General features: G+C 59.9%; 1 protein-coding gene across 1 annotated transcript; it reads left to right on the top strand.

The window, feature by feature from the left end:
* The first annotated feature begins 1,205 nt into the window (after positions 1-1,205).
* Positions 1,206-24,243, top strand: Wfs1 (wolframin ER transmembrane glycoprotein). The gene is made up of 8 exons (XM_004847316.4): positions 1,206-1,339; positions 7,589-7,825; positions 14,504-14,586; positions 15,977-16,121; positions 16,653-16,823; positions 17,173-17,253; positions 18,346-18,494; positions 21,758-24,243. Exons 2-8 carry the CDS (start codon positions 7,594-7,596, stop codon positions 23,558-23,560), a joined length of 2,664 nt encoding a protein of 887 aa, XP_004847373.1. The 5' UTR covers positions 1,206-1,339; positions 7,589-7,593; the 3' UTR covers positions 23,561-24,243.
* The last annotated feature ends 889 nt before the right edge of the window (positions 24,244-25,132 follow it).

Raw genomic sequence — 25,132 nt, 5'->3', positions numbered from 1 at the left:
TAGCTTATGTTTCAAGAGTCCTCACTTAGTGACCACAGCACAAAATTACAGACACTCTTAGTTTAGACCATATATTTCATAAGGGTAGTTGCTCTCCACCACTTCCTGTTTTGGGCACCTGCTCTACCTCTGATCTCTACTGTGATTGAGCTGTGTCTATGAAAGGGGAACTTCATGGCTGTTTTTCCTCTGAAAAGAGGCATAGCTGTGCCTTCTCTCTGCCTTACCATGTCGGATATGTTCCTTCTTTTTTCGGGGTGAATGAGTCCCATCATAGCCTGGGAAAGAATCCTTGATCATATAACCAGAGTACCTGGACATTGTTCCAAAGTCCCCTAGGAATCTGATGAGCACAGATTCTCCTTCCTTCGGATGTGACTTGCTCTTTCTGAAATTTTCCAAGACTTTCTCTGGATCCTAGTTTGGAACCACAGCACAGCTCAGCTCAGGGACATTGCCTAGCACTTCTTTAATCTGTTTTCCCTTCTAGCTCTCTCTGGGCTCCTGTTCATTGCATGATACCCTTCCTGGGACTGAGCAGACAGACAGGGCCTCCCTTCCAAGAGCCGGCCCAGCACTGATCTTTGGCCTCTTCTCTGAGCCGCACTTCTCAGACACAGAAAAAAGGTCTCCCAACGGCCTGAGCCTCGCCGCACCCCTCCCTGGACTAAGTGCGCTTTTAACTGCGTGCCACAATTCCCTGGTGGGAAGCGTGCTCCGTTGCATCTGATCTTGAGCATTTAAAACCTTTTCCTGTCCCTGCTGCTGTATTGGGAGAGTCCTCTGTATGTACAGCAGTACTGAGATCTGAGCGCTCAAAACGTATTGGTTAATAATGAGAGCAGCAAATATGACTCGGAGGTTGGGCAAGTCTTGTCAGTGGGTCCAACCACTCGTTATGCAGCCGGCCCAGGCCTGGCAGGACCTCGGGATGTCCCGTAGGCGGGGCCTGGGCAGGGCCAGGTCGGGCGAGTCAGCTCGGACTCTTTCGCTGGGACTGCCCCACGGCCCCGCCCACCCGATGCTCAGGGGCCTCCAGCACAGCAGGGGAGCCAGGCTCCGCAGGCGAGGCGTGCCGTGATTGGCAGAAGTGCACATTGATTGGCGTGCACTGTGACCACTTAGCGGGCCAAACCGGCGCGGCGTCCCCTGGGCCGCAAAGGTAGTTGAGAGCGGCCGGAGGCCCCGCCCCTCCGTCCCCGCCCCCCGGCACCGGCAGCCGCTCCTCCTGCTTGGGCTCGGGGCTGCTCTCCCGCGCGTCCGCGGCTCCCGAGCAACTTTGCGGCGCGCCCGGAGGCCCGAGGGTGTAGCGGCCCCGCGTGTGGCCCACTCGCGGCTGGTGAGTGCTTCCGGGCGGGGGCGGTGTCGAGGTGGCCGCGGGAAGTACCTGGGGGCTGGAGGGGGTCCAGATTGCGGGGAGGCCCCTCCCGCCGCAGGCCTCAGTTTCCCCTGCTGAGTTGATAGGTGGCTGGGCCTAAGTCTCTGCAAGTTCCAGAAGTTGGAGAGCGGGGGTACCCCTTGCTCCTCAGCGCCCGAAGTGACCCCTACTAGGGCCGATCGGGGCCTCCCGGGGCGTGCGCCCCCCTCCTAGCCCCGGGTCCCGAGGTCGCGGGCACCCGCCCCCAGCACCGTCTCGCCGGCGACCTCGCCCCGACATCCCTGGGAAGGAATATGGGCCCCGGAGGCCGGCGGGGTGTGCGTTAGGGCTGCGGGCAGCAGGCAGGTACGCCTCCTTGCGACCCCCAGAAGTTGCCCAGTCATGCCCTGCCCCCCAACAGGCCCGGGAGACCCAGGGCCGCCTTAGAGCCCACCTGCCCTCTGGGAGGCATCCAGGCCCCGGCGAGGGCTGCGGGGGAGGGGAGGGGAGTTCAGTACCTAGGGCGGCCCGGCCTGCCCGAAGCCCCCCAGCCTACCTAGGAGCCCTGTGGCAGTTCCTCTCCTCCTCCGGGCTCCCCTCAGTGCAGAAGGGAGGACAGTGGCAGCCTCGAATCCTGCCTGGTGTAGCCCAGTCTAATAGGACCCTGACCCTCCGATGACCCGGGCTCTGGTATGGATCCCGCCCTCGGGAACTTAATTTCTGGTCCAGTAGGTGGCAGCTCTCTGGAGGCCCTTTTGGGTGTGAGGGAGCAGAGTCCTCTTACTATTTCTTCTTGATGTTAGGAAATTCCAAGGGACTGCAGCCCCTCCCTTTAACCCTCTCAGTGGTCTGGAGTAGGGGTAACAGTCCCCATCTGATGCAGACAGCCTGGGGCTCGGGCAGGGGAGGAGGATGTGAGGGGTCTCCAGCCCCAGTAAGTGCCACTGCCTCCCCTCACCTTGGACAATGACCCTTGGCTTTTGGCCCAAGACTTTACAGTTTGTAAAGGGTTCTGCCTTCTGCCAAGACCCATCACTCGGCATTCCTTGGGTGCTGGCTGCCCCGAGAGAGCCTATGGGGACCCCAGAGACCACACAGCCACCTTCTCCACCTGTTATCTTTGTAAAAGGGGCCCCGGGGGCTGTGACTCTGGTGAATCCCTTTGCCACTGACCAGGATTCTAGGAAGAGTTCCTGAATATTCTGCCAGCTCTCTTCCTGCCTCCCCCAGACACAGGCAGTGCCGGCTGGGAGACCCCTGTCACTTCTGTTCCCAGGAGGAAGAATGCAGGACCCCTCCAGCTCTGTCCTCCCTTCCAGGCCAGGACTGGACAGGCCTTTGGGGCTGGTCACAGGGGGAAACCAGCCCAGTCTTGGGCCCCAGAAATGCCTGCATTGCGGGTCAGGTGCCAGACAGGGCCATAGTAGCACTGGGAGGTAGATAGGGCGCTGTGTTCTCTATAGGGTGCAACTTCCCTCCCACTTCCCCACCTCAGGAAGTGGGCTGCAGCCCCAACCACAAGCCAGGCCACCCCTGGGGTCCCCTGTTCTTCATAATCATGGGAGAAATGGCTTAATTTTCTTCAGCGCCTCACAGCTTTTGGTATTTGGGAGCTCCTCTCTGCTCCCATGCCTGCCCTGGCCCAGGCCCCCCTGGGACCTCTCTGGGCACCCATGATGGTTCCTAAACTGCCATCCCTTGACAGTTGTCACCAGATGTCACCTAGGCCTGGCATAGTGGCAATGTTCAGACCTCGGGGACCTGCCATGCATTCACTAGGCCTCTCCTTCCTGAGTCCCTCTCCAGCAGTTCCATCCCAGCCCCCTGCACCTTCCCGGGCCCCGTTGCTGCCCCGATGTCCCTGTTTGTTTGTTTTTTTGGTACGGGGGATTGAACTTGGGTCCTTAGCTTGCGAGGCAGGCGGTGGAACCACTGAGCTAAATCCCCGGCCCCGTCCCTGTGCTACCTCTTCTCCTGAGCACCTCTCCTCAGCCCATGCCTGCCGAGCAGCCTGGAGCAGATGCCAGGTGTGACGGCAGGTGTGGTTCTGCTCTCTGTATTCCTGTACCCTCTACCACATTAGGTAAGGCTGGAGTGTTCCTTGGTTCAGACCTTAGTGCTCTGGGCAAAAATAGGTACCTGGGAGCTACCAAGGGCTTTGTGCACTTGTCTTGAGCCCTGTGCCAGGGGACCAAGTTGGGCCAGGCTGGAGGGGGCACCCCAGGCTGGGGGCCTGCTGGGCCTGCTTCCTTGGGGCTTGGTAGCCTGTGGGTTTTATAATAACTCTTTGTTGTATTTCCAAAAAAACATTGCACATTGATTAAAGAAAATCGGGGAAATACGTTTTTAAGAAAATAAAATAAAACCACCCATAATTTTGCCAAGTTTTTTTTTTTTTTTTGGTACCGGGGATCGAACTCAGGACCTTGCACTTTTGCAAGGCAGGCGCCGGAACCACTGAGCTAAATCCCCGGCAGCCACCCATCATTTTTACAGAGATAGCCAGATGAACATGGGGGAGGGGCATTTTCTGGCATCATTTTCTACAGGTAAATTTGCTGACGTCCTGAACAGAGCCAGGATAATCTCTTATGCTGCTTTAACCCCTGCTGGACAGTGTCATATGAGCGCTTTCCCCGTCTTTACACCTTCCTATATGAGGTCACGTTTAATGGGTGTGGGTGCCGTGAATTTCATTACTCCTCCTGCTGTGGACGCCAAGGATGCCACTGTGAGGGATCTCCCATGTGTGAACCCCAGGTGTCCCCATGACTCCCGGCTGGGGTACTGAGGTCCTCTCGGCTCTGGCTAAGAGGTGGAGGGGCTGCCCCTGCAGAGCAGAAGGAAGGGCTGGCCTGGGCCGTGTGCTTGCAGCATTCCAGACAGGAGGTCACACGTGGCCATTCTGTTCCACGTCTCAGGACTCAGGACTCGTGGCTGCAGCAGCTCTCTCCGGGGGTGGAGGCTCCTCAGCTGAGCTCCTTGGTGCTGGCGTTTGTGTTTTGATGGGATAAAAATATGCCTTGGCACTCACGGGGAAAGAATGCTAGCCACTCGGTATTTGGGGATCTTACACAATGGCAGGTTCTCCACCACCATGCTGGCCGGCAGGGAGCTGGGGTGACAAGGCCCTGGTTCTTCAGGGATGCCTGGGTCTGGAGAGGGACTTGCTTAAGGTCTGACAGCCACAGCAGTCCTGCCAGGGCTCCTTCCGAGGCCACACTGACCTAAGTTTCTGTCCCCAGCCTGGGCCTTGAGATCCAGCCTCTGCCACCTGGGCCCTTGGCAGCACTGGTCAAGAAGGAAGGAGCCGGCACAGGTCCTTTGCCCATGGGTTCCTCCTGGTCCTCGGCATCCCTGTGGCCAGGAATAGTTTTGTCTTGGAATGGCAGTCTCTGATCTAGACCGGCCTGGGCCCAGGAAATCCACCCCTCACTGACCGGAGGCTGTACCCTAGGAGGCTTCGCTTTGACTGTGACATGAGGGCCCAGTGCCAGATCTGTTTTTCCCCGAAATTGTTTTGTTTTTTAGCTGAATGGGAGAAATGGCTTAGAGTTTCTTCAGTGCCTCACAGTTTACAGATCTCTTTCTCTTCCGTCACACTCGTGGTTCCCAAGCACCCACATGTGGAAGGTGTCCCCGACTTACGGGCAGGAACCCTGAGATAGTGAGATTAAACAGGCATCCGTGATGCTGTCGTGGTAAAATCACATCCCCTGGACAGGCCAGTGCTGTCCCCGCTGCTCCAGCAGAGGGAAGGCTGCCAGAAGAGGCCAGGGTGCTGTGTTTACCTGCATGCAGGTGAGGAAGTCAGGACCCAGCAGGGCCAGCTGTAGACCTCCTGCAAAGGTGTCCCGGGAGCTGTGGCCCCAGGGCTGCCCAGCTTTGGCCTGGGCCACGTGGTCAGCAGTTGCATGTTACTGTGCAGGGCAGCCAGCGTTCTGGGGTGAAGGGGGGTGCGTGGAGATGGAAAGGCCTTTTTTCACAAATGCATTCGCTCAGGCTTTGGGCTAGAATTTCTGCCCTGGCACTGCAAGCTGTTTGGTCTTGAGCAGGTCTGTTGCCTGCCTGGACCTCCACATGCTGGCCTGTGAAATGGGGAGAGGGCCCAGGGCTAGACAGTTTCTCTCCCCAGAGCACTGGGATGATGTCGTGCCTGCCTGTGCCGTGCTGAGCCGGAGCCCTTGGTGATGACTGGCACCCTCCTGCCGACCTGGCAGAGGTGAGCCGCCCTCTGCCATTGTTTTTGGGCAGGGGCTCCAGGAACCTGGCCTTATCCCCGGTGGCTGTGGGTCCCTGGGAGCTGCACTTGGACTTAATGACATGGCTCGAAGGAGCCTGGTCCGCAGGCAGTACCCAACCTGCGCTGATTTGCAGAGTCACGAGGCTCGGCCATGCTTTTGGGTCCAAGTCGTTTCTTGCAGGGGTGTTTTAAAATAAGGGCTCAAAAAATGGAAAAGGTTAAATTAAAGTAAGGGTCCAGTCCCTCCAAGCGGGGAGTGTCCAGATAGAATCTACATTTTCCCTGGACACAGATCTGGTCTCCAGGACCGTGTGTGTCGGGGCAGCAGGGGGCTGTGTGGAGTGGCATATGGGGCCCTCCCTTCCAGTGGTGCCAGTGCTCAGACATCCAGCACCACCCACTTGGGCCAGGAGAGGGCACAGTGGCTGCCACATCAGTGCAGTGTCTGGTCCTGCTGGTCCAGGCAGTCACCCGAGGCTGTGTGCCCTTAGATGAGGACACGGAAGTACGGCAGGGACGTGGGCTACTCAGTGCCACACAGATTAGTGTGGGAGCCAGGTTTCCTCACTACTGGGCACCCGGCTGTGTGCCTCCATTTCCCCCTCTGTGATGAAGAGGACAGAGGCAACCCTGAGCATGCACAGGTTGCTTGGGCAGCCTGAGTCTCCTGACGCCCTATGCCTGCAGGTTCTGGCAGCTTCAGGATTTCTGCCCGGAAGCCGATCCAGGGACCTGATCCTCCAGAGCTTTCTGCTTCGTGGTCCACGGCTCACAGTTGCCCTTAATCGCGCTGATGCGGTGTTTTCCATGTTGCTAAGCAGCTCGTGGGCCGGTTATTGACTGCTGGCGCCCTGTCCCCGGCCAGGTCAGGTCATGACTGTGCTCTCTGGTTTGCTCTAGAGGTCTCTTCCTATGTCACCACCATGCTGTGCATCCATGTGCTTTTTGGAGTGCGCTGTCAGCTCCAGGACTTTTACCCTGTGACCAGGGCCCTGGGAGAGGACCCGGGACTGGCAGTTGGGGCTGTCATCCTGGCTTCACGGCCGTGTGCCCCGCCTCCTTTCAGCTTTCTCACATCTATTAACTTGTGCTCTGCACCAGGGTGTACGCTTCCTAAGCCCCTGTGAAGAATCGCCAGGAAGGGCCGGGGATTTAGCTCAGTGGTTTCGCCACCTGCTGCGCAAGCGCAAGGACCCAAGTTTAATCCCCGGTACCAGAAAAAAATGAGAAATCACCAGGAGCCGGGTGGCTTGGGCAACCGAAATCCATGCTGTACCCAGGGCCAGTCCTTCCATCCCTGCCTCTCTCCAGCGACAGGTGGTGGCCATCAGCCCTTAGGATTCTGTCTCCGTGTGTCTCTTTCTTATAAGGATGAGAGTCACTGGATTTAGGGCCACCCGAATCCAGAATGATCTCATTTCAAGATCTTCAACTTAATTGCATCTCAAAGACCCATCTTTCCAACAAAGTCACTGTCACAGGTGTGGGGTGACATATTGCCGGGACCTCCATTCTGCCCTCAGCCAGGCCCAGGGCTCAGTGCCTGTGTGAGTTATCTCTGTGAATCTGGGCATCACCTCTCCATTTCTCGGGAGAGGACCCCAAAGCCCAGGATCCATGGCTTCTCCTGGTGAGGCGGGGACTCAGAGCCTGAGATTGCCATGCCGTGAATGGAGCGGGAGGCCCGAGAGTGAGTTTCCGTGACATGGGGCTGGCCCCGCCGAGCTGCCAGCCCAGTGAGATCCCAGAGTGCTTATCAGTCCCATCCACCTCTGCTTTTTCTTGCTCTCAGTTCAGGCTGGCCTTGAACTCTCTGTGTAGTCCAGGCGGGCCTCTACCTTGTGCCATCCTCCCTGTCTCAGCCTCCAGTGCTGGGATTATAGGTGTGGGCCACCACACCCCACTTTTTTCTTTTTACCAAAACCTACAAGCTGGAGCAGGCTGGATTTGGAGCCTGGCTTGCATCTCACCCTCTGCTCTCCCTGCAGGCAGGATGGCCTCCAGCACCCCTCCACTGAGCCCCTCGGGCCCACAGTCCCCACCAGCACAGCAGCCCCGGGCCCGGGCTCGGCTCAACGCCACTGCCTCCGTGGAGCAGGAGAGGAGTGAGGCTCCTCGAGCTCCAGGACCCCAGGCTGGGCCTGGCCTGCATGTTGGAGAAACAGCTGCCCTGGCCGAGCCCCAGCTGCCTCGCACCAGGAGCCGAGAAGGAGTGGACAGAGCTGGTAAGGGGTGGGCCAGGAAGCCCAGTGGCCACACTGTTCAGTGAGCAGCTAGGGGGTGGCCCAAGGGCTCCTGGCAGGGTCCCCCGCAGCCACTGCAGAGCACATGGCTGTACGGCCGGCCACATCGCACCCTGCACCTTCCCCTGCCCCTGTGCAGCAGCCCCAGGTACATGCGGACTGCAGGGTGCATCGAGGCTGCCTGGTGCCCCAGTTCAGAGAGCTGCTGGGTGCTGGTCCAAAGCCCTGCTTCTCCTCTTGGTGAAGCAGGAGCTGCGCTCCATGCATCCCCACCTCCACTCCCACTCCCCGAGTGGGGACCTCTGCCCCGGATGTGCCACCACCCAGAGGGCTCTCCTGCCTCTGGTGCTCCCTGACCTTGAGCCCCAGCCAGAGATGAGGGGTCCATTGCACTGTGGCACCCGTGCCCAGACACACCACACACGCACACTTACACTCAGCAGGACGGGAGTTTCCCAAGCAGTATCGTCCTTCCTCTGTGTTGCATCTGTTATTCCCTACCTTGCTCCTTTGATTCAAAAACAAACGCTGCTTCTGGGCAGTGCAGTTGACCACAGGACCCTGTAGCCGAGTCTTACTGTCTGAAGACCTGTCTGTAGAGGAAGGACCCAAGGTTCAGAACGGCGTTCGAGGCCCCTCAGCAGTGTCCTGGACGAGTGCCTCTGTTCCCACACCCCCGGGGTCCTCCTAGGGAGAGTGCCTCTCTTTCCCTGCAGCCAGCATTTATTTTACTCCTCCTGTGTACGAGACACCAGGCAGGGAAGGACGGTTGGTTAGCACACAGCAGGGGCTGGGGATTTAGCTCAGCGGTTCTGACACCTGCCTCGCAAGCGCAAGGACCCAAGTTCGATCCCAGTACCAAAAAGAAAGTGTATTTCATACTTTACTAAGCACACAGCACGGCTGAAGCTGTGGGAAGGGTTTGGGCACCAGAACAGCATTGGCCAAGGGCAGAGGAGCAGGGCATGTGCTGTAGTCAGGGTCTGGCAAGGGAATACATTTAATACAGGACACATAATTTAGAGGACTATTTTATAATATTTACCCAAAAAGTCAAATACAGAGAAGTGGAAGAGATTAGCTACCCCAGAGGCCTAAAGAATCCAGCCAAGGACCTGGATCCCTCAGCAGTGTCCCACACACGTCCAGCTAAAGGCCTAGAGTCCAGGACAGTGACCTCCATGAATCCAGCTACTGGCCGAGAGCCCATAGCAATGTCTCGTGCTTGTCCGTACTGAGGATCTGCCCGAGGAGAGCCCAAAGGCCAGGGGTGGAAGCCAGAATACCTATGCTGGTGGGATGAAGGATTTGTGCTGCCAGGCTGAGGAATCCACACCGTAGCCAGGAGTGATGCTCACAGTGACGATCAGAGCTCCCCAGACGAGAACAGCCAAGTTTGCATCAGGAAAACCATCCGCAGCAAGCTTCTCCCGGAAAACCAACAGCCTTTCCCCTCCGTTCTTTTTATGGCTGTTGACAACAATCCTCAGGTGGATCCTCCACGCCCTGACCACACTGACTCAGTTCAGCTGGGTGCTCCGAGTTGACCATTACTTAATCCGCCACAGCGTGCTCCTGGCTGCAGGGCCCCGAGGGGCCAGGGGAGGAGCTGAGTGTGCATGGGGGGTGTGGCCTTGGTACTTGGGCCCCTGTGAGGACAAAGGCCCCTCGTGATGAGTCCTGGGCCGCGTGGCAGTGGGCACTTCTCCTCTACTCGGAGCTGCTGTCCCCACTCTGTGCGCACTTTGCAGCCTGCGTTTGGGACAATGCTCTGTGCCGTGTGCGGGTCACAGCAGAGGGCTGTGTGTCCCGGAGGTCCTGTGTGCAGGCTTCTCTCCCCACAGACTGTGCGGAGGGGGAGATCCCTGACCTCTGTGCCTCCGCCCACAGATGCTGGGGCCCCTCTGTCACTGGGACAGGCTTGTTGGGAGCCCCTTTCATGCCCCCCTGGGGAGTGTGCATGAACGGTCCCGGCTGCTGTCGCCTGGCCACCTGCCTTGTCGCCTCTCTGCAGCTCACTCCCGCCCCATCATCAGTTCCCTGAGCCAGGGCTGCAGCCTGCGGTGACCAACCCAACCCACACGGAGGATCCTGACCCATGGTGTCCCCACTGTGTGTCCCCCTGTGCCACCCCGCCTGAGCACCTGTGTGGAGAAACTGAGGCCCAGAGCCTCATGACTTGCTGAGTGACCTACCTCTCCTGTCCCTGGCAGAGCTGGAGGGGGTTCCAGTTCTGGCCAGTGTGGGCTCCTGTACCCCCAGAACGATCACCATCTTCCTCTGCCTGCCTCCGAGGCTTCCGGGCAGCACAGGCCTGCCTCCAGGGTCAGGGCCCATCCACAAGCGCCACCCGGTCTGCTGCCTCTTGGCTGTGGGGACAGAGGCCAGGGCTGGAGGGCTGCATTTCAATCTGGGTACGGCCACACCCCTTGCAGAGCACGGCTCCCAGACTGCGAGTTTCAGAAAAGCAGTCAGGAAACAGATACCGTCTGTGTTTGGCTCTGTCCCCAAGGGGGAGTAAAGAGCCAGGTGCGAGGATTGGCAGGTGGGCATTCAGGCCCCTTCTGGTCATTGATGTGGGATAGCAGGTCCTACGCTGCTGGCAGGTGCTGTGGGGAGCCCAGGCCCCAGGGCATCTGCTGGAGTAAGTTCAGCTGTGCACTCACCTGTCCACTGTGTCACCGAAGTGTGATGAGCACCAGTTCAAATGCCACTACGGGGTGTGGCCCTTCTACTCAGCCAGAAAGAATGGAATTCTGTCATTTGCAGAAAATTGGGTGGATCTGGATACCGTGGTGTCAGGCAGAATAAGCCAGACTTGGAAAGACGGATGTCACACACTCTTCCTCATGTGTGGACTCTTAACAGATGGCAGGGAGACTGTAATTAGACAAGAAGGAGGGAATGAGGGCCAGGGGCCGTAGGGGTGGGTAATGCGGGGATGGATATGATCACGATAATCTGCCCAAGTGAAACCGTTAAAGAGAGGGACAGACTGCCGGTGTGGGGCCAGGGTGTGGCTCAGTGGCCCGCGCCTGCCTGGCAGGCCAAGGCCCTGGCTTCCATCCCCAGCACCACAAACAACAAAGCAGAGCAGTGGTAGCAGCAAGGAGGACACACGCTTACACAGTGCTCCCCAGTGCCCGAAGTGGGCACCTTCTTCCGACTCTGCACGGACCAGCTCGCCCTTCCGACAGCCCGGGAGGGGCATCTGAATCCCGTCTGCCCTGTGCTGGGCACTGCATTGGGCCGGCAGTGACCAAGGTTAGACACTTGGTGCGCGCCTGGTGCTTTGTTTGCTCGTGGCCAGGGAGCTGCATGGTGCAGACTCGGGAAGCGCATGGGCAGAGGGCCAGGCCAGGCCAGCTCAGGTGACAGAGGGGTCAAGGCCCAGCCCTGTCTTCAGGGGCCCCGGGCAGAACCTGTGTCCTGGAGGCCAAACCTGCGTTGGTGACTTTGGGTGGCACCTCCTGGGCTCGAAGGAGGGGCTAGGACTCCTGGGGCATCAGGAAGGCTGCCCGGAGGAGGCGGCCCCTACCTGTGCCCCTGGGCAGCAGGACTAGGCTGGTCTCATGGCCCCCTTTCTCCAGGAAGGCGGGGACTGGTTACCACCAGTGCTCCCTGTCTGTCTGTGGCCCTGGCCAGTTTCGTGGCACGTGGGAAGCTACTGCCCATGTGGATCAGGCCGGAAAGGGTGCCCTGGGCAGGGAGCGAAGGTCAGCCGGCCTGAGGGCGGGAGGAGTGGGTGTGAGGCTTAAGGGGCATCAGGGAGCCCAGGCAGGTGACGAGGGGCGAGGGGCTCACAACGTGACACTGAGGAGCACTATGACTTACAGGCATCCTCCCTCCCTGCTGTCTGCTCGAGGTGCTGCAACCCCGCACTGTGACCTGTCCTCAGCTGGGTCTGCTGAGGACGTCCAGAGCCTCGGGAACCTTGGCCGTGCGCCCTTTGGCTGCTACTTTTAACCTCCTGCTTGCCTTCCAACCTCCTAGCACTGCCTCCTTCCTGCAGGAAGCCTCTCCTGTCCGTGTCAGACAGGATGTGGTCATCCTTGCTCTCCCTGGGCTGGCTCCCTCAGCTCCGTCAGTGTCTGGTGGGTGAGCAACAGGGTCCAGTTGATGACAACCTCCCAGCCAGGACCTGGGGGACTGCCTGCCTCTGTCCCTGCCCCAGGCTCAGCCTCTAGAGCTGTCCCTTCATGAGCACCAGAGTCAGCGTTGTGGAGGCTGGCGGCATACCTCCATGCAGGATGGGCCTGGCTGCCTCGGATGGAGTCCCCCTTGGTGACCCCAGATACCCCATGTGCAGGGTCCCCTGGTGGCCTTTCCTGCCCCATATGGGGCCTTCTTTGTCCAGGAGGAGCCCAGTGCCCTGTCTGGGGGACCCTTTTGATGCAGGTGACCCCTGTTGCCTATGTGTGGGGACCAGTGTGGTCTTGGAACAAGGCCACACCCCATCCCCTGCCCACACATGGTCCCCTCTCCGGCCTTCACACCCTTCCCATGCTGCAGGGACAGATGCTAGAGCCCAGGGCCAGCAAGTGAGGGGTTGGGTGATAGAGCCCCTTAGAGACAACTGTGGCGTCACGTTCAGGGGCTGCGTTTACCACTGTGCTCTTGTAAAAATATTTGGCTTGCATTTGAAAACTTTAAGAAACACTCAGGCATAGCTAGACAGCCTCAGTGACCAAGCAGAAGCAGCTGGCTCCCTGCCGGCGGAGCTCGGCGCAGGGCGGGCCGGCTGCCCAGTGTGGCCCGTGCTCCCCTGCTGTGCCCCACGGTCTCCTCTGAAGAATCCACACTCCAACCAGGGAGCTGAGCTTGGCCATTCGGTGGCTAGGCCAAGTGCAGGCTGCACCCCGGACGCAGTGGGATTTGGGGGACAGGTGGGAAGTGCAGGGGCTGCTCACGGTGGGTCCTCGGTCATCCTTCCCCCCGCCCCCCGCCCCTGCACCGCCCCCCCGCGCCCCCCCCGTCCCCTCCAGTGCTAAGCCAGAAGCTGGGGAGCGGAGATGGATGGAGTAGATCAGCCTGTGGAGCCGGGTGCTGGCCCTTAAGTACTGGTTTCCTAAATCAAGGAGCCTGGTAACAACTTTTTTTAATTCTATGTATTGTAATCCCCATTACAGTGGGGATTAGGAAGGCTGCTGGGAAATTGGTGGAGTCACATGACCTTGGAAATTGGGGTGACTTGGGACAGTAGAGCATGGCGCAAGCCATGTGATGCTTGGACATTTGGCCTAGAATTCAACTGACCTGTGTTAGAAGAACTTCCCCCGGGAAAAGAAAAGGTGCATGCGAAATGGCTTTTGGCACCTGCATCAGCCGGTATTTACTAGAGACAGCTGTAGCACAGCTGTGTAAATATATGCGAGGCGTTAGTTCCAAAACTGGCTTACGGTGGCCGCCCGCAGGGTCGGATGAGGATGAGTGCAGAGGGTCCGTCTGCACTGGACACTGAAGGATTCAGTAGAAGGCCTGGAGCTCACTGCAGTGTCCTGGGGGCCCTGTATCAGGAGGCTGATGGGTCTGCACGGAAGGCTGAAGAGTCCACGAAAGGAGGAGGAGCAGCCCCCGGGTGGACCTCCCACGCCCTAGGGTGTGGATTTAGCTAAGCTTCTCTTAACCAACTTTCCCAACTGACACAATCACTCAGCCATCACAGCACCCTTTTATAAAATAAGGGACTATGGGGAGGAAGCTGAATGCGACAGGAAAGGCCAGGTGCCCTTGAGGGGACTTGGCCCCAGCCTCTGAAGGTACAGGGGATGTGGTGGAACTGAGATGGTTGCCTGCTGTGGCCTGGAGGTGTGCATTCGTCCCCACCCCATGTGACAGAACCAGGAGGTGGGGCCAGGAGTGACCTGGTTATGAGGGTGGAGCCCTGGTGAAGGGATCAGTGCCTTCTTAGAGACCCCAGACAGCTGCCTTTCCCCTGTGTGCGTAGGCAGCAAGCTGGTGCTGAGCATGCGCCGTGAGCCAGGTTCACTGCAGACGCCCACTTTGCTGGCACCTTGATCTTGGACTTGCAGCTCCAGACCTGCGGCCACAAACTCCTGCTGCCTGGGGTCCATCGAGGCCGCTCACCTTCACTGGACAGGGTTGTGATATTATCTGTGCACATGCTGTGACCTCAGTATATGCTCTCCATCTTGTGATGGGGTGCTGAGCATTGGGTGGGTTCTGTCCTGTAGGTCACGGGCTTTCAAATTCAAACTGCAGCCCCATCGAGAGCAGGCTTGAGCTGAGGGGCAGAGGTGGAACTCAGGTTAGGGGTCGGCCAGGTAGGGTGGCAGTGCAGCCTTGGAAGGAAACCCCCCTTCCCGCCTCTGCCTGTCCCTGTGCTCCCAGCCTGGTTTTTTTTTTGGTACCAGGGATCGAACTCAGGTCCTTGCGCTTGCAAGGCAGGCGACAGAACCACTGAGCTAAATCCCTGGCCCGAGACATTTTATTTATTTCTTTTTTTTTTTCGGTACTGGAGATCGCACTCAGGTCCTTGCACGTGCAAGGCAGGCGGCAGAAACACTGAGCTAAATCCCCGGCCCTCCCAGCCTGGTTTTGCAGGGAGGATCAGCCCCGGCTGAAGCCCGCTCCTGCCTTGTCTCGCTCCGCTCCTCCAGCAGTGGCAGTCCCCAAGACAGTTCTGCTTGTTTCTCCCAGGGCCTATGAAGAGCGACATGTATATCCCCTTTGAGGAAGTCCTGGAGAAGGCCAAGGCCGGAGACCCCAAGGCACAGACCGAGGTGAGGACTGGGGTGACCGGAAGGGAGACCCAGGACGCAGCCCCCACACGGCCAGCCTGGCTGGGCGCTCTGCAGTCCACAGGCAGGGCTCGTGCTGGGGACAGGGAGCCAGCCCCGCTGGGCCCCGCCGTGTGCCACCCTCTCTTTTGGTCTGGTCTCCTTGTCCTCCGTGTCCTTAGCCATATGCGGGACCCTAGGGCATGGCAGGACTCAGGCCTGCCCCATCCTGTGTGCCACTGTGTCCCCAGCTCAGGCACAGGCTTGGGATGTCCTTGGAAGTGGGAACCAGCATCCCTGCGATGAGGATGACTAAGGCCAGAGAGCCCTGGTGATCAGCCCAGCTTCACAGGGCCACCACCAGGGCCCGGACTACCCTCCCATTCCTGGCGCTGCACGGCACCGCTGCAGTCCCGTGGCTTGTGGACTCAGCCCGTGGGCTCTGGGCAGTGGAGCAGGGGAGCCAGAGTCCAGCTGTCTGTTCCCTGTGGGGACCCTGAAAGCCAGGAGGAGCGAGGCAGTGAGTGCTTTGTGGCCCCCACCTCGCCCCATCCAGCAGTTTCCTTACTGAAACGGGGCCCTGTAGACCCAGCTGCCTCTGGCTTCGTCCCAGCTGCCCTCATCATTCCAGAAAGGCCCTCCAGACACGACACATGCAATGACCTGACCCTCTGCATGGCTTGAGTAAGTGACAACAGCCGTGCAGGAGACTCACACCCCCACTTGTCCCCAAGGACAAGAATGGCCTCCATGCCAGCTGTGGACAAAGAATTCGCCCCCTAACCTCGCACCCATGTTGGGCTCTGAGGTTCTACAGCCAGCCTCCCGGCATCCAAAGCTGGGGTGTACACATGACCCTTTTGTGCATCCTGTCTGTGTCCTGGGCCTCACTTTTTCCATCTGTAGGATGAGAGGATGGGACTAGACCAGTAAGCTTTTCTTGCAGACAGCCAGATAGTAAATATTTTGGATTCTGATTCAGTTTTACCACAGAATGCAAAACAAGCTGCCATGTCCAGTAGCTTGTACATGAGTGGCCATGGTTGTGTTCCAATAAAACTTTATTTACAAAATAAGAAGAAGCGTTTAGCCTGAGGGCCAGTGCTGCCCCTGGCTGGCCGGGGCCCATCCAGCCCTGATGTTCTGTCCCCTGGCCACTTGGAGAGGCGGTCAGTGCACTGGCCATCACTCTCAGCTTTGTCCACATGGCGAGCCTCGGGCTCCACAAGGCAGGAGCAGCTCAAGGAGGAGCCCCATGGCTCAGCCCGTAGTGCCCATCTCCAGGGATCCCCAGTGGGACCTGTTCCCGCCATCTTTCTTCCTGGCCTGGATGAAGAGCAGAGCAGAAGGGCCGTGGGCCTGCCGCAGTGCTGGTGACTGTGCCGCCCTGCAGGTGGGGAAGCACTACCTGCGGCTGGCGGACACCGCCGACGAGGAGCTCAACAGCTGCACGGCCGTGGACTGGCTGCTGCTGGCGGCCAAGCAGGGCCGGCGTGAGGCCGTGAAGCTGCTGCGCCGGTGCCTGGCGGACAGGAAAGGTGAGTTGAGGGCTGCACACGGCACTCCACTTGCTAAGTGAGCGGCTAAAATAATAACAACCGGAAACCCTGGTGCTGCTGGGAATTGAGCAGTGGCCCCCTGGCTGGTGGCCTCGCCACTGAGAGACATAGCCACGCCGTGTGTGTGCATGTGTGTGTGCGTGTGTGGTTTCCTTTTTAGATTGTAAAAGCTTTTTATGCTTATCGTATAAAGCACAGAATATACAGAAAATGCAGTAAGTAGGTGTAGGACAAGGATTGAACCAGGGCCTTTGCCCTTGCCTACATCCTTGGCCCCTTTTTAAATTTTTGGGCCAGAGTCAGGCCAGGCTGGGCTTGAACTGCGATCCTTCTGCCTCAGCCACCCACAGTGCTGGGATCCCAGGCGTGCACCACCGCGCCTGGCTGGCCTGGATGTCCTTTTGTGTCACGTCTCCCTGCCATTTATTAGGCACAGGAGCCTGACCAACCCCTTGAGGGTGCAGGGGCCCAGGCAGCGGGATGCGGCTCACTGTGGCCCCCGTCCCCCAGGCATCACCTCTGAGAACGAGCCGCAGGTGCGACAGCTGTCCTCCGAGACCGACCTGGAGCGCGCCGTGCGCAAGGCCGCCCTGGTCATGTACTGGAAGCTCAACCCCAAGAAGAAGAAGCAGGTGGCCGTGTCGGAGCTGCTGGAGAACGTCGGGCAGGTCAACGAGCATGGTGGGCAGGCGTCCCAGGCTCGGGCCTTGGTGGGAACGGGGTGGAGAGCGTGGGGACTGAGGGACGGGCACAGGCTAAGCCAGAGGTGGCTGGGCCGGGCAGGGCTAAGCACAGAACTGGCCTGCCCAGTGCTCAGGAGAGCGCACCGCTCAGTGTTCCTGTGGGGAGACTCGAGGTAGCTGCTGGGGTAGGGGAGGGGGTGGCCCTTGCAAGGCGCAGGTGCTACCGTGAAGGGCCCAGGCCCTGTGGTCCCCAGAGTGTGGGGAACCCTCGAGGTCCCCAAACACCCAGGGGCTGCAGGCCACTAGGAGACAGCCAGCCCTGACCCAGTCCTCTCTGAGCCCTGCAGATGGAGGGGCGCAGCCGGGCCCCGTGCCCAAGTCCCTGCAGAAGCAGCGGCGGATGCTGGAGTGCCTGGTCAGCAGTGAGTGTGAGTAGGTCCGCCTGGCCTGCGCCTGCTGCCTGCGGTGCCTGCTGCGTCCAACGTGCGGGCATGGGGCATGGGAACCGACTCTTGGTGCAGGCCCTGTGGGTGTCAGTGTTTGGGCCACTGGGGTCTGGAGCCTGCCCACTGGGAACAACATGGCCATCCCTGCTGGACAGTGAGAGGCGGGGAGACCCATGTCTGCCGTGCTTGGGTGAGGAGGGAGTTGGTGCCACCAGCAGCAAGTGTGGGTGCTCTAGGCAGAGGGGACAGCGCGGGTAGGGAGCAGCAGGGGTATGAGGGCACCTGAGGAGGGCTTAGAGGTTTGGGGTGCCCTGAGCTGGGGTTCCTCTGGGAAGCCTGGGGTTAGGGAATTAGAAGACGTGTTCCCGCCCTCCATGGGCAGTGCTCAGCCTGATGGCCCCCGCATCTGCAGTCCAGGGCCCAGGCTCTGTTCTTGAGGAGACAGTGGGCAAGGAATGCGCTGTGCTCGGTATTAGCCGGAAGCTGAGGAGGGGTGGGTGGGAGAGGTGGTACCGCTGTGGCTCCCTCGTGGGGATTCCTCATGCACCTGGTCAGCAGCGCAGGGGAGAGCTTTTGTTGTGGATGCAGCACCTCGCGACACCAGGCCCTTGTCCAGCATCCACCTCCCTTGCTAGATGGGGAGCCCGGGCATCGGCACACGCTGGGTTTTGCTTGCTGTCCTGAGTATTTCCAGTTCCTGGAGAAGGGCTTGGCACGGTTGGGTGGAGGGTTAGTGGTACCCAGTGGGCCCTGAGCTGGTCCTGCTAGGTAGAGGGGTAGCAGGCGCACAGTAGGCTTTGCATCCCGTTGGGAGTCTCTGGGTGGTGGCTGTAGGGCAGTGGAGCGGCTCACAGGGGCAGGGCCCTGGGCCTCAAGAGCTCAGAGGGCGTCCACTTCTGGGCAGCATGTGGCCAGTTGCCACTGTCTCCCTGCCAGGGAAGAGAGCCCTGCACCCGAGCTCGCTTGGCTCCTGCCCCAGCCGCCCCAGGACACCGTCCTCATCGCCCATCCCCATCAGGGTCCTGGCGGGCTTTCGGACCGGGGGACCCCAACCCTTTTCTCTGGGGCTTTCAGCCAAGAACTACATCGCGCTGGACGACTTCGTGGAGATCACCAAGAAGTACGCCAAGGGCGTCATCCCCGCCAACCTGTTCCTGCAGGACGACGATGACGAGGACGAGGTGGCTGGGAAGAACCCTGAGGACCTGCCGCTGCACCGCAGGGTGAGTGGCCTGCCCCTCTGTGAAGGGGTCCTCGCCTTCGCGGCCCCCGGCGCTGTGCCCCTCGGCCCTGTGTGAGGATGGTCTGCAGGAGGAGGCCTCTCACCAACGGGCTGGGAACGCGGGCGGTGGCAGGCAGGCGGGCCTGGGGGACACTGACATCTTCCTGTGCAGAGCGCCATGCAGAGAGCAGGCCGGACTCGGTCGGGCTTCGTGCGGCTCACCGAGCAGAGAAAGCACCTGTGGCACAGGGTGGGCCCGGCTCCTTGAAGGTGCCCCCGACAAGGGCAGGACTGAGCAGCTGCCGGGTTTGGGCCTCAGAGTGCACATGCACGATGTAGCCGTGGGGGCCGCTCATGGAACACCCTGCTCAGCTCGTGGGGTCTCTGGTCTTCAGGGCCACCAGGGTCCCCAGAAGCTGGGCCTCCTAATAACCCAGACAAGACTGCGATCGGCCTGGGTCTGAGCAGAGGGCCTACTCGGCAGGCTCTGTCACCCAGGCGTTCCTGGGCTGCGGTGTAGCTGCCAAGGAGGTGCTGAGCCCACGCGTGTGTCAGAGCGGGTGGATGACTCAGCTGCTGGCCAACGGGAAGTCCGCTGAGACGGAGCCATGCGGGAGCCGGAGTAGACACAGACCAGCACGGGGAGGAGGCACAGGGAACAGGAGAAGCTGTGGCCCAAGGAGCAGTGGCACTGTCGCCGCGGCTCAGGGACTTGAGCGTGGGTCCCCTGGGGCGTCAAGTTAAAATCCTCCCTTCCCCTCTGAGCATGTCCAGGTCAGGAGAGCCGTCCACAGCAGGGTCCGGATGCTGTTGCCCGGAGCCTGGTGCTGCGGAGCTTGGACCTGGGCTGAGGGCCGCGTGTGTTCCCAGGCAGGACACCCTGACTCCCTTCCCAGCCTGTGGAAGGAAGCAGGGTGATGAGGTGGTTCCTGGCAAATCCGGGTGTGGTCAGAGGTACGCGTCGCTGGAACACACTCTGGGGCCGGGTGTCCCGACGGGAGCACTAATGCTGTCCTTCCCGGGGCTCGGTCTGGGCAGGAGTGTGTGTGTCACCCCGAGACGGGTGCTGAGCCGCAGCTGTGAGTTGAGGTCCTTTTAGGGAGAGGGAGACTCCAAGTTCTCTGCCAAGAAGTAAACAAGGCCCTGTGTGTCCTCCGGAGCCGTTAGGGCTTTGACTCCTCTCCCAGTGTCTCACTGAGAGCCAACCAGAGGCAGCGAGCTGTCACGGTGTCCCCAGCACAGACTCCGCTCCGGCCTCTGATGGCCTCGTGGGACAGGGGGGAGAGCAGGGCAGGGGCCGCCCTCAGGACAAGACATGACGGGCACCATTGGCGGGCAGACTTTGCCCCCACGAGGCGCACTCCTGACGCCGGGTGGCCAGGACAGGCAGGCCCTCTGAGGGACCTGAGTGACATTGGACGGCCCTGACGTGTTCCCAGCGCGGGGACGTTGCCTCCCAGGCCTGAACAGGGTGTTTTGGGTCCCTCGCTTCCCCGGATTATTGACTCGGCCCTGGCTCCTTCCATGCCTGGCTTGGGTCACAGTGCTCTGCCTGTCTCTTGTCCAGTGAAAGGTGAAAGGGTGGCCCCTCGCGCCTGGACACAGCAGGCTTCACTCTTATTTTCTTTCTTTTGGTACTGGGGATCGAACTCAGGACCTTGTGCTTTCGAGGCAGGCAGCGGCACCACTGAGCTAAATCCCCAGCCCAACACCCTTCTTTTCTTACAACTCGATCCTTTGCAGGTTTTTGGTTTTGTTTGTTTCAGTATGGGGATCAGACCCAGGGCTGCATATATAGGAAGCAGGTGCTTCCTGGACCCTGGCCCGCACTTAGGCCCCACTGCATGGCTATCCACGCTCTCTCTCCACTCTTCCCATCCCCCTGGGCCCTGGCAGAGCTGGGCACCTTCGGGGGCCTGCAAACTGCAGCTGGGGGACTCCCCAGGGCCTGCCTCACCTTCCACAGCTCTCCAGGGTCCTTTGGCTGTGACAAAGGCGGGGACTGCCAAGTGCCCACCGGGAGAGGGGCCCTGGGTGGGAGCAGGCGGCTCTGGGGGAGGCTATGAGGGGCGGTGTCTGCTGTGAACAGCGCGGGGGTGTTGTATGTGCCATGTGGCAGTGGACAGGGCGGGCAGCTGGCTCTCGGGGTCTCCCGCGGCCAGTGCAGCTCAACCCACGCTTTGTTGGGAGACCCACACCGCGCCTGCTGTCCGTGGTGGTGCCCAGCTGCGAGAGCTACTCAGGAGCCCCGGATCTGCTCCCACCGCACCCCTCAGAGCCCGTGTGGCCTTGTAGAGTAGTGGTTACGTCCCCCTTGATGGAGGGGGGAGCTGAGGCACGGGGAGCTGACCTTGCTGCAACGGAGAGAGTTGCAAAGCTGGCTCCCAGGCAGGCAGCCCAGGGCTCTGTCACCTGCTCCTCCAGGGAGGAGGAGGGGAGCAGCTGGCTTCCTCCAGGGGCTCCACTGAGTCCTGTCACCCTGGCCAAAGGCAGAGAACGGCTGAGCCCAGAAGATGGAGGGCCGGGCTTGGGGCGAAGGGGATGGAGAGCCGGGGAGGCCTGTGCGGACTGCACCCAGTGCGACTAAAGTCTATGGTCAGTGTTTAAATTTTTAAAAAATGTAAAAAACTATCAGGATAAAAGACACATTGCTGTGAACCCACTTCAAAATCCTCCCCCTTGCTTCAGACACATGCGTCCATCATCTTCCCCCTTTCTGAAGCAGCTCTGGAAGTCCTTTTTTTGTCTTACGTGGTGCGATGGGAAATACAGTGAGTGCTGGTGCCCACGGCCATCCAGGGGCAGGCGCGGCTGCGTCCTCGTTCACCTTACTCGCTGGATCTGGCACCGTGTGACTTCTGGCTCTTCCCCAAAGCCAGAGTGCTTTGAATCGATTCAGGACATCAAGGCATCCACAACCGTGCAACTAAAGACACTCAGGAAAGAGGACTTCCAGAGCTGCTTCAGAAAGCGGCAAGAACAGTGGGATAAGTGTTTCCAAAGTGAGGGGAGCATTATTGGCATGTGTCTTTCACTGTGATAGTTTTTTGCTTAAACGTTCTCCGTGTTTTTCGCTCACAGCTTGTAGAGCTTGGAGATCCCTGGCCAGGTTGGGGCGGGCAGAGCAGGCAGAAGGGCCTGGTGGGTGTCAGGATAACAGCAGGCAGTTGGTTGTTCACTCTGTACAGGGCGAGGGTGGCTGCAGGCATCGGGTGAGGTGAGGGGCTCCATGCCCGCCGGCTCCAGCGTCCCGTCTCCCTGCAGGTGGTGAAGTACCCGCTGCACGCCATCATGGAGATCAAGGAGTACCTGATCGACGCGGCCTCCAAGGCGGGCATGCACTGGCTGTCCACCATCGTGCCCACCCACCACATCAACGCCCTCATCTTCTTCTTCATCATCAGCAACCTCACCATCGACTTCTTCGCCTTCTGCATCCCGCTCGTCATCTTCTACCTGTCCTTCGTGTCCATGGTGATCTGCACCCTCAAGGTCTTCCAGGACAGCAAGGCCTGGGAGAACTTCCGCACCCTCACTGACCTGCTGCTGCGCTTCGAGCCTGACCTGGACGTGGACCAGGCCGAGGTCAACTTCGGCTGGAACCACCTGGAGCCCTACGCCCACTTCCTGCTCTCTGTCGTCTTCGTCATCTTCTCCTTCCCGCTGGCCAGCAAGGACTGCATCCCCTGCTCGGAGCTGGCCGTCATTGCTGCCTTCTTCACCATCACCAGCTACATGAGCCTCAGCAGCTCCGCCGAGCCCTACACCAGGAGGGCCCTGGTCACTGAGGTGGCCGCTGGGCTGCTGTCCCTGCTGCCCACCATGCCACTAGATGGGCACTACCTGAAGGTGCTTGGGCAGACCTTCTTCACTGTGCCCGTTGGCCACTTTGTCATCCTGAACATCAGCCTGCCCTGCCTGCTCTACGTCTACCTCCTCTACCTCTTCTTCCGCATGGCCCAGCTGCGGAACTTCAAGGGCACCTACTGCTACCTGGTGCCCTACCTGGTGTGCTTCATGTGGTGTGAGCTCTCCGTGGTCATCCTGCTCGAGTCCACCGGCCTGGGCCTGGTCCGCGCCTCCATCGGCTACTTCCTGTTCCTCTTCACTCTGCCCGTCCTGGTGGCTGGCCTGGCGCTCATGGGTGTGGTGCAGTTCATGCGCTGGTTCGTGTCCCTGGACCTCACCAAAATCCTGGTCACCATGGCGATCTGCAGCGTGCCCCTGCTGTTGCGCTGGTGGAGCAAGGCCAGCTTCTCTGTGGTAGAGATGGTCAAGTCCCTGACACGCAGCTCCATGGTCAAGCTCATCCTGGTGTGGCTCACAGCCATCATGCTCTTCTGCTGGTTCTACGTGTACCGCTCAGAGGGCATGAAGGTCTACAACTCCACGCTGACCTGGCAGCAGTACAGCCACCTGTGTGGGCCGCGGGCCTGGAAGGAGACCAACATGGCGCGCACCCAGATCCTGTGCAGCCACCTGGAGGGCCACCGGGTCACGTGGAAGGGCCGCTTCAAGTACGTGCGGGTGACGGAGATCGACAACAGCGCTGAGTCGGCCATCAACATGCTCCCATTCTTCATCGGTGACTGGATGCGCTGCCTCTATGGCGAGGCCTACCCAGCGTGCAGCCCTGGCAACACGTCCACGGCCGAGGAGGAGCTGTGCCGCCTCAAGCTGCTGGCCAAGCACCCATGCCACATCAAGAAGTTTGACCGCTACAAGTTTGAGATCACGGTGGGCATGCCCTTTGGCAACGGCAGCCGCACCCATGAGGAGGATGACATCACCAAGGACATCGTGCTGCGGGCCAGCAGCGAGTTCAAGGGCGTGCTGCTCAGCCTGCGCCAGGGCAGCGTCATCGAGTTCAGCACCATCCTCGAGGGCCGCCTGGGCAGCAAGTGGCCTGTCTTCGAGCTCAAGGCCATCAGCTGCCTCAACTGCATGGCGCAGCTGTCACCGGCCCGGCGCCACGTGAAGATCGAGCGCGACTGGCAGAGCAGCATGCATGGTGCTCTCAAGTTCACCTTCGACTTCTTCTTCTTCCCCTTCCTGTCTGCCGTGTGAGCCCCGGTCCCACCCCAGGGACACCCAGCTGAGCGTGCCGTGTGCCCTATGTGCAGACCAGTGCCTGGGGACCTTTTGCTCGTGTGTAGGCTGCCCAGACCCCACCGCAGGGGTGGCACTCACTTCACTGTGTCCCTTGGCTGAGGGAGTGAAGCATCCCTGAAAGCTGCATGCAGCCCTTTCCCACGATCCCCGCCTTTCCCAGGGACGCTGGGGTGTCAGGCTAAACCAGCAGGATCCCTGTCCCGAAAAGCACTTTACAGATGGAGTCTCCTCCCCCTCCTCCACACACCCAGTTAGCCTTTATTTACTTCTGTGTTGGGTTTTTTATAAAGAACCAAAGGTGTGTCTGTGCAGACTCATGGGTGGCTTTTCTTATTTATTCGGTCACTGCTAAGCCCTGACAGCTGTGGGCCTGTCCTGCGGCCTGCACAGCTGCCTGTGGCTTATCACGTGCCAAGGCCTGAGAGGGACCAGCGTGTCCGGGCCTGGGTCGAAGCCACCCTGGAGGCTGTCCTGCCCAGTGGGTGGTGGGCAAGTGTGGGACCCCTCTCTGCACCCGCCTGGGCTGGGGAAACGGAGCCCCGGGCATCCTGCCCAGTGCTCAAGAGCTCAGCCAGGTTGCCGTAGAGCAGAAGGTCACTGTCCCAAAGCAGCCGAAATAAAGACCTTTTGTGGAAGAATCTCCATGCCTGTCCTCATCTCTGTTTAAAGGTCGTTCTTGTCCCTTTCTGACCACCAGCAGGTGCTTGTTTCCTGTGAATGAAACACAAGTGCAGTTTGGGTTTTAGGAGGGCAGAACCATTGTTCACAGTTGACGCCCAATGCCCAGGAGCAGCTCCACCGGCCAGCGCCACCCCAAGTGCGATGGGCCCTGAGGTCTCTGCCGAGACCCTGCCAGCAGCCCAGCTGCTGACCAGATGTTTGGGAAAGAAGTGCACACGGCCACGGTGATCTCTGAAGCCCAGATTCCTGGTGAAATAGAGCAGCATGGTGGCTCTCAACTTGTGAGGTGTTTGTGAAACCGTCCGGCGCTCGTCATGCATGGTGGTAATCCAGGGATTATTCAGAGCTCGGGTCACGTGGGGGGCTGAGCAGCTCAGTCGCACCTGCTGCCTGAGGCCCTGGGGTCCTCAGTTTCTACCCTGGGGTGGGGCCGGGTCCTGCACCCCCCGAACCGCCTGTAAGTCAGATTGGGGAGCATGGAGTGAATGCGCAGCCTCTGGTCTGGCCACCTCTATTGGCAGTTTAGGGTGTGCCTGCCTCAGTTTCCCCTGGGCATTGTGCATGACATGGGTGCCGGCAGTCTCGTCCCTTCTGGCCAGCAGGGTTTGCCTGAGTTCCCCTGAGTTAGGGAGCGCACAGGAGTTTGCTCCTGGTTTTCCTCTCGGGGAGCTGGGTGGGATTAAAGCTGGCCTCAGTCACCCTCCCCGTCCTGCAGATCCAGAAGCCATGAGATGCGAGGACTGAGGGGCTCTGCCACCCAGAGCCCCACTGAGGGGCAGTCCAGAGTCACAGCAGGTCCTCAGGGTTCACAGAGGAGGTGGCAGCCCACGGGAGCAGCAGAGCCAG

The sequence above is a fragment of the Heterocephalus glaber genome, unplaced genomic scaffold (genome assembly GCF_053883595.1).
Source record: "Heterocephalus glaber isolate CG9 unplaced genomic scaffold, H.glaber_assembly_v1.0 deba00001509, whole genome shotgun sequence".
Lineage (NCBI taxonomy): Eukaryota > Metazoa > Chordata > Mammalia > Rodentia > Bathyergidae > Heterocephalus > Heterocephalus glaber.
This window is presented reverse-complemented; position numbering and strand designations above follow the sequence as displayed.

Coding starts and splice junctions, on each gene's coding strand:
- Wfs1 (XM_004847316.4), top strand. CDS start 7,594: ATGGCCTCCAGCACCCCTCCACTGAGCCCCTCGGGCCCACAGTCCCCA. Junction 16,824..17,172: donor CGGGCAGGTCAACGAGCATG/GTGGGCAGGCGT, acceptor TGAGCCCTGCAG/ATGGAGGGGCGCAGCCGGGC. Junction 17,254..18,345: donor GTGCCTGGTCAGCAGTGAGT/GTGAGTAGGTCC, acceptor TGGGGCTTTCAG/CCAAGAACTACATCGCGCTG.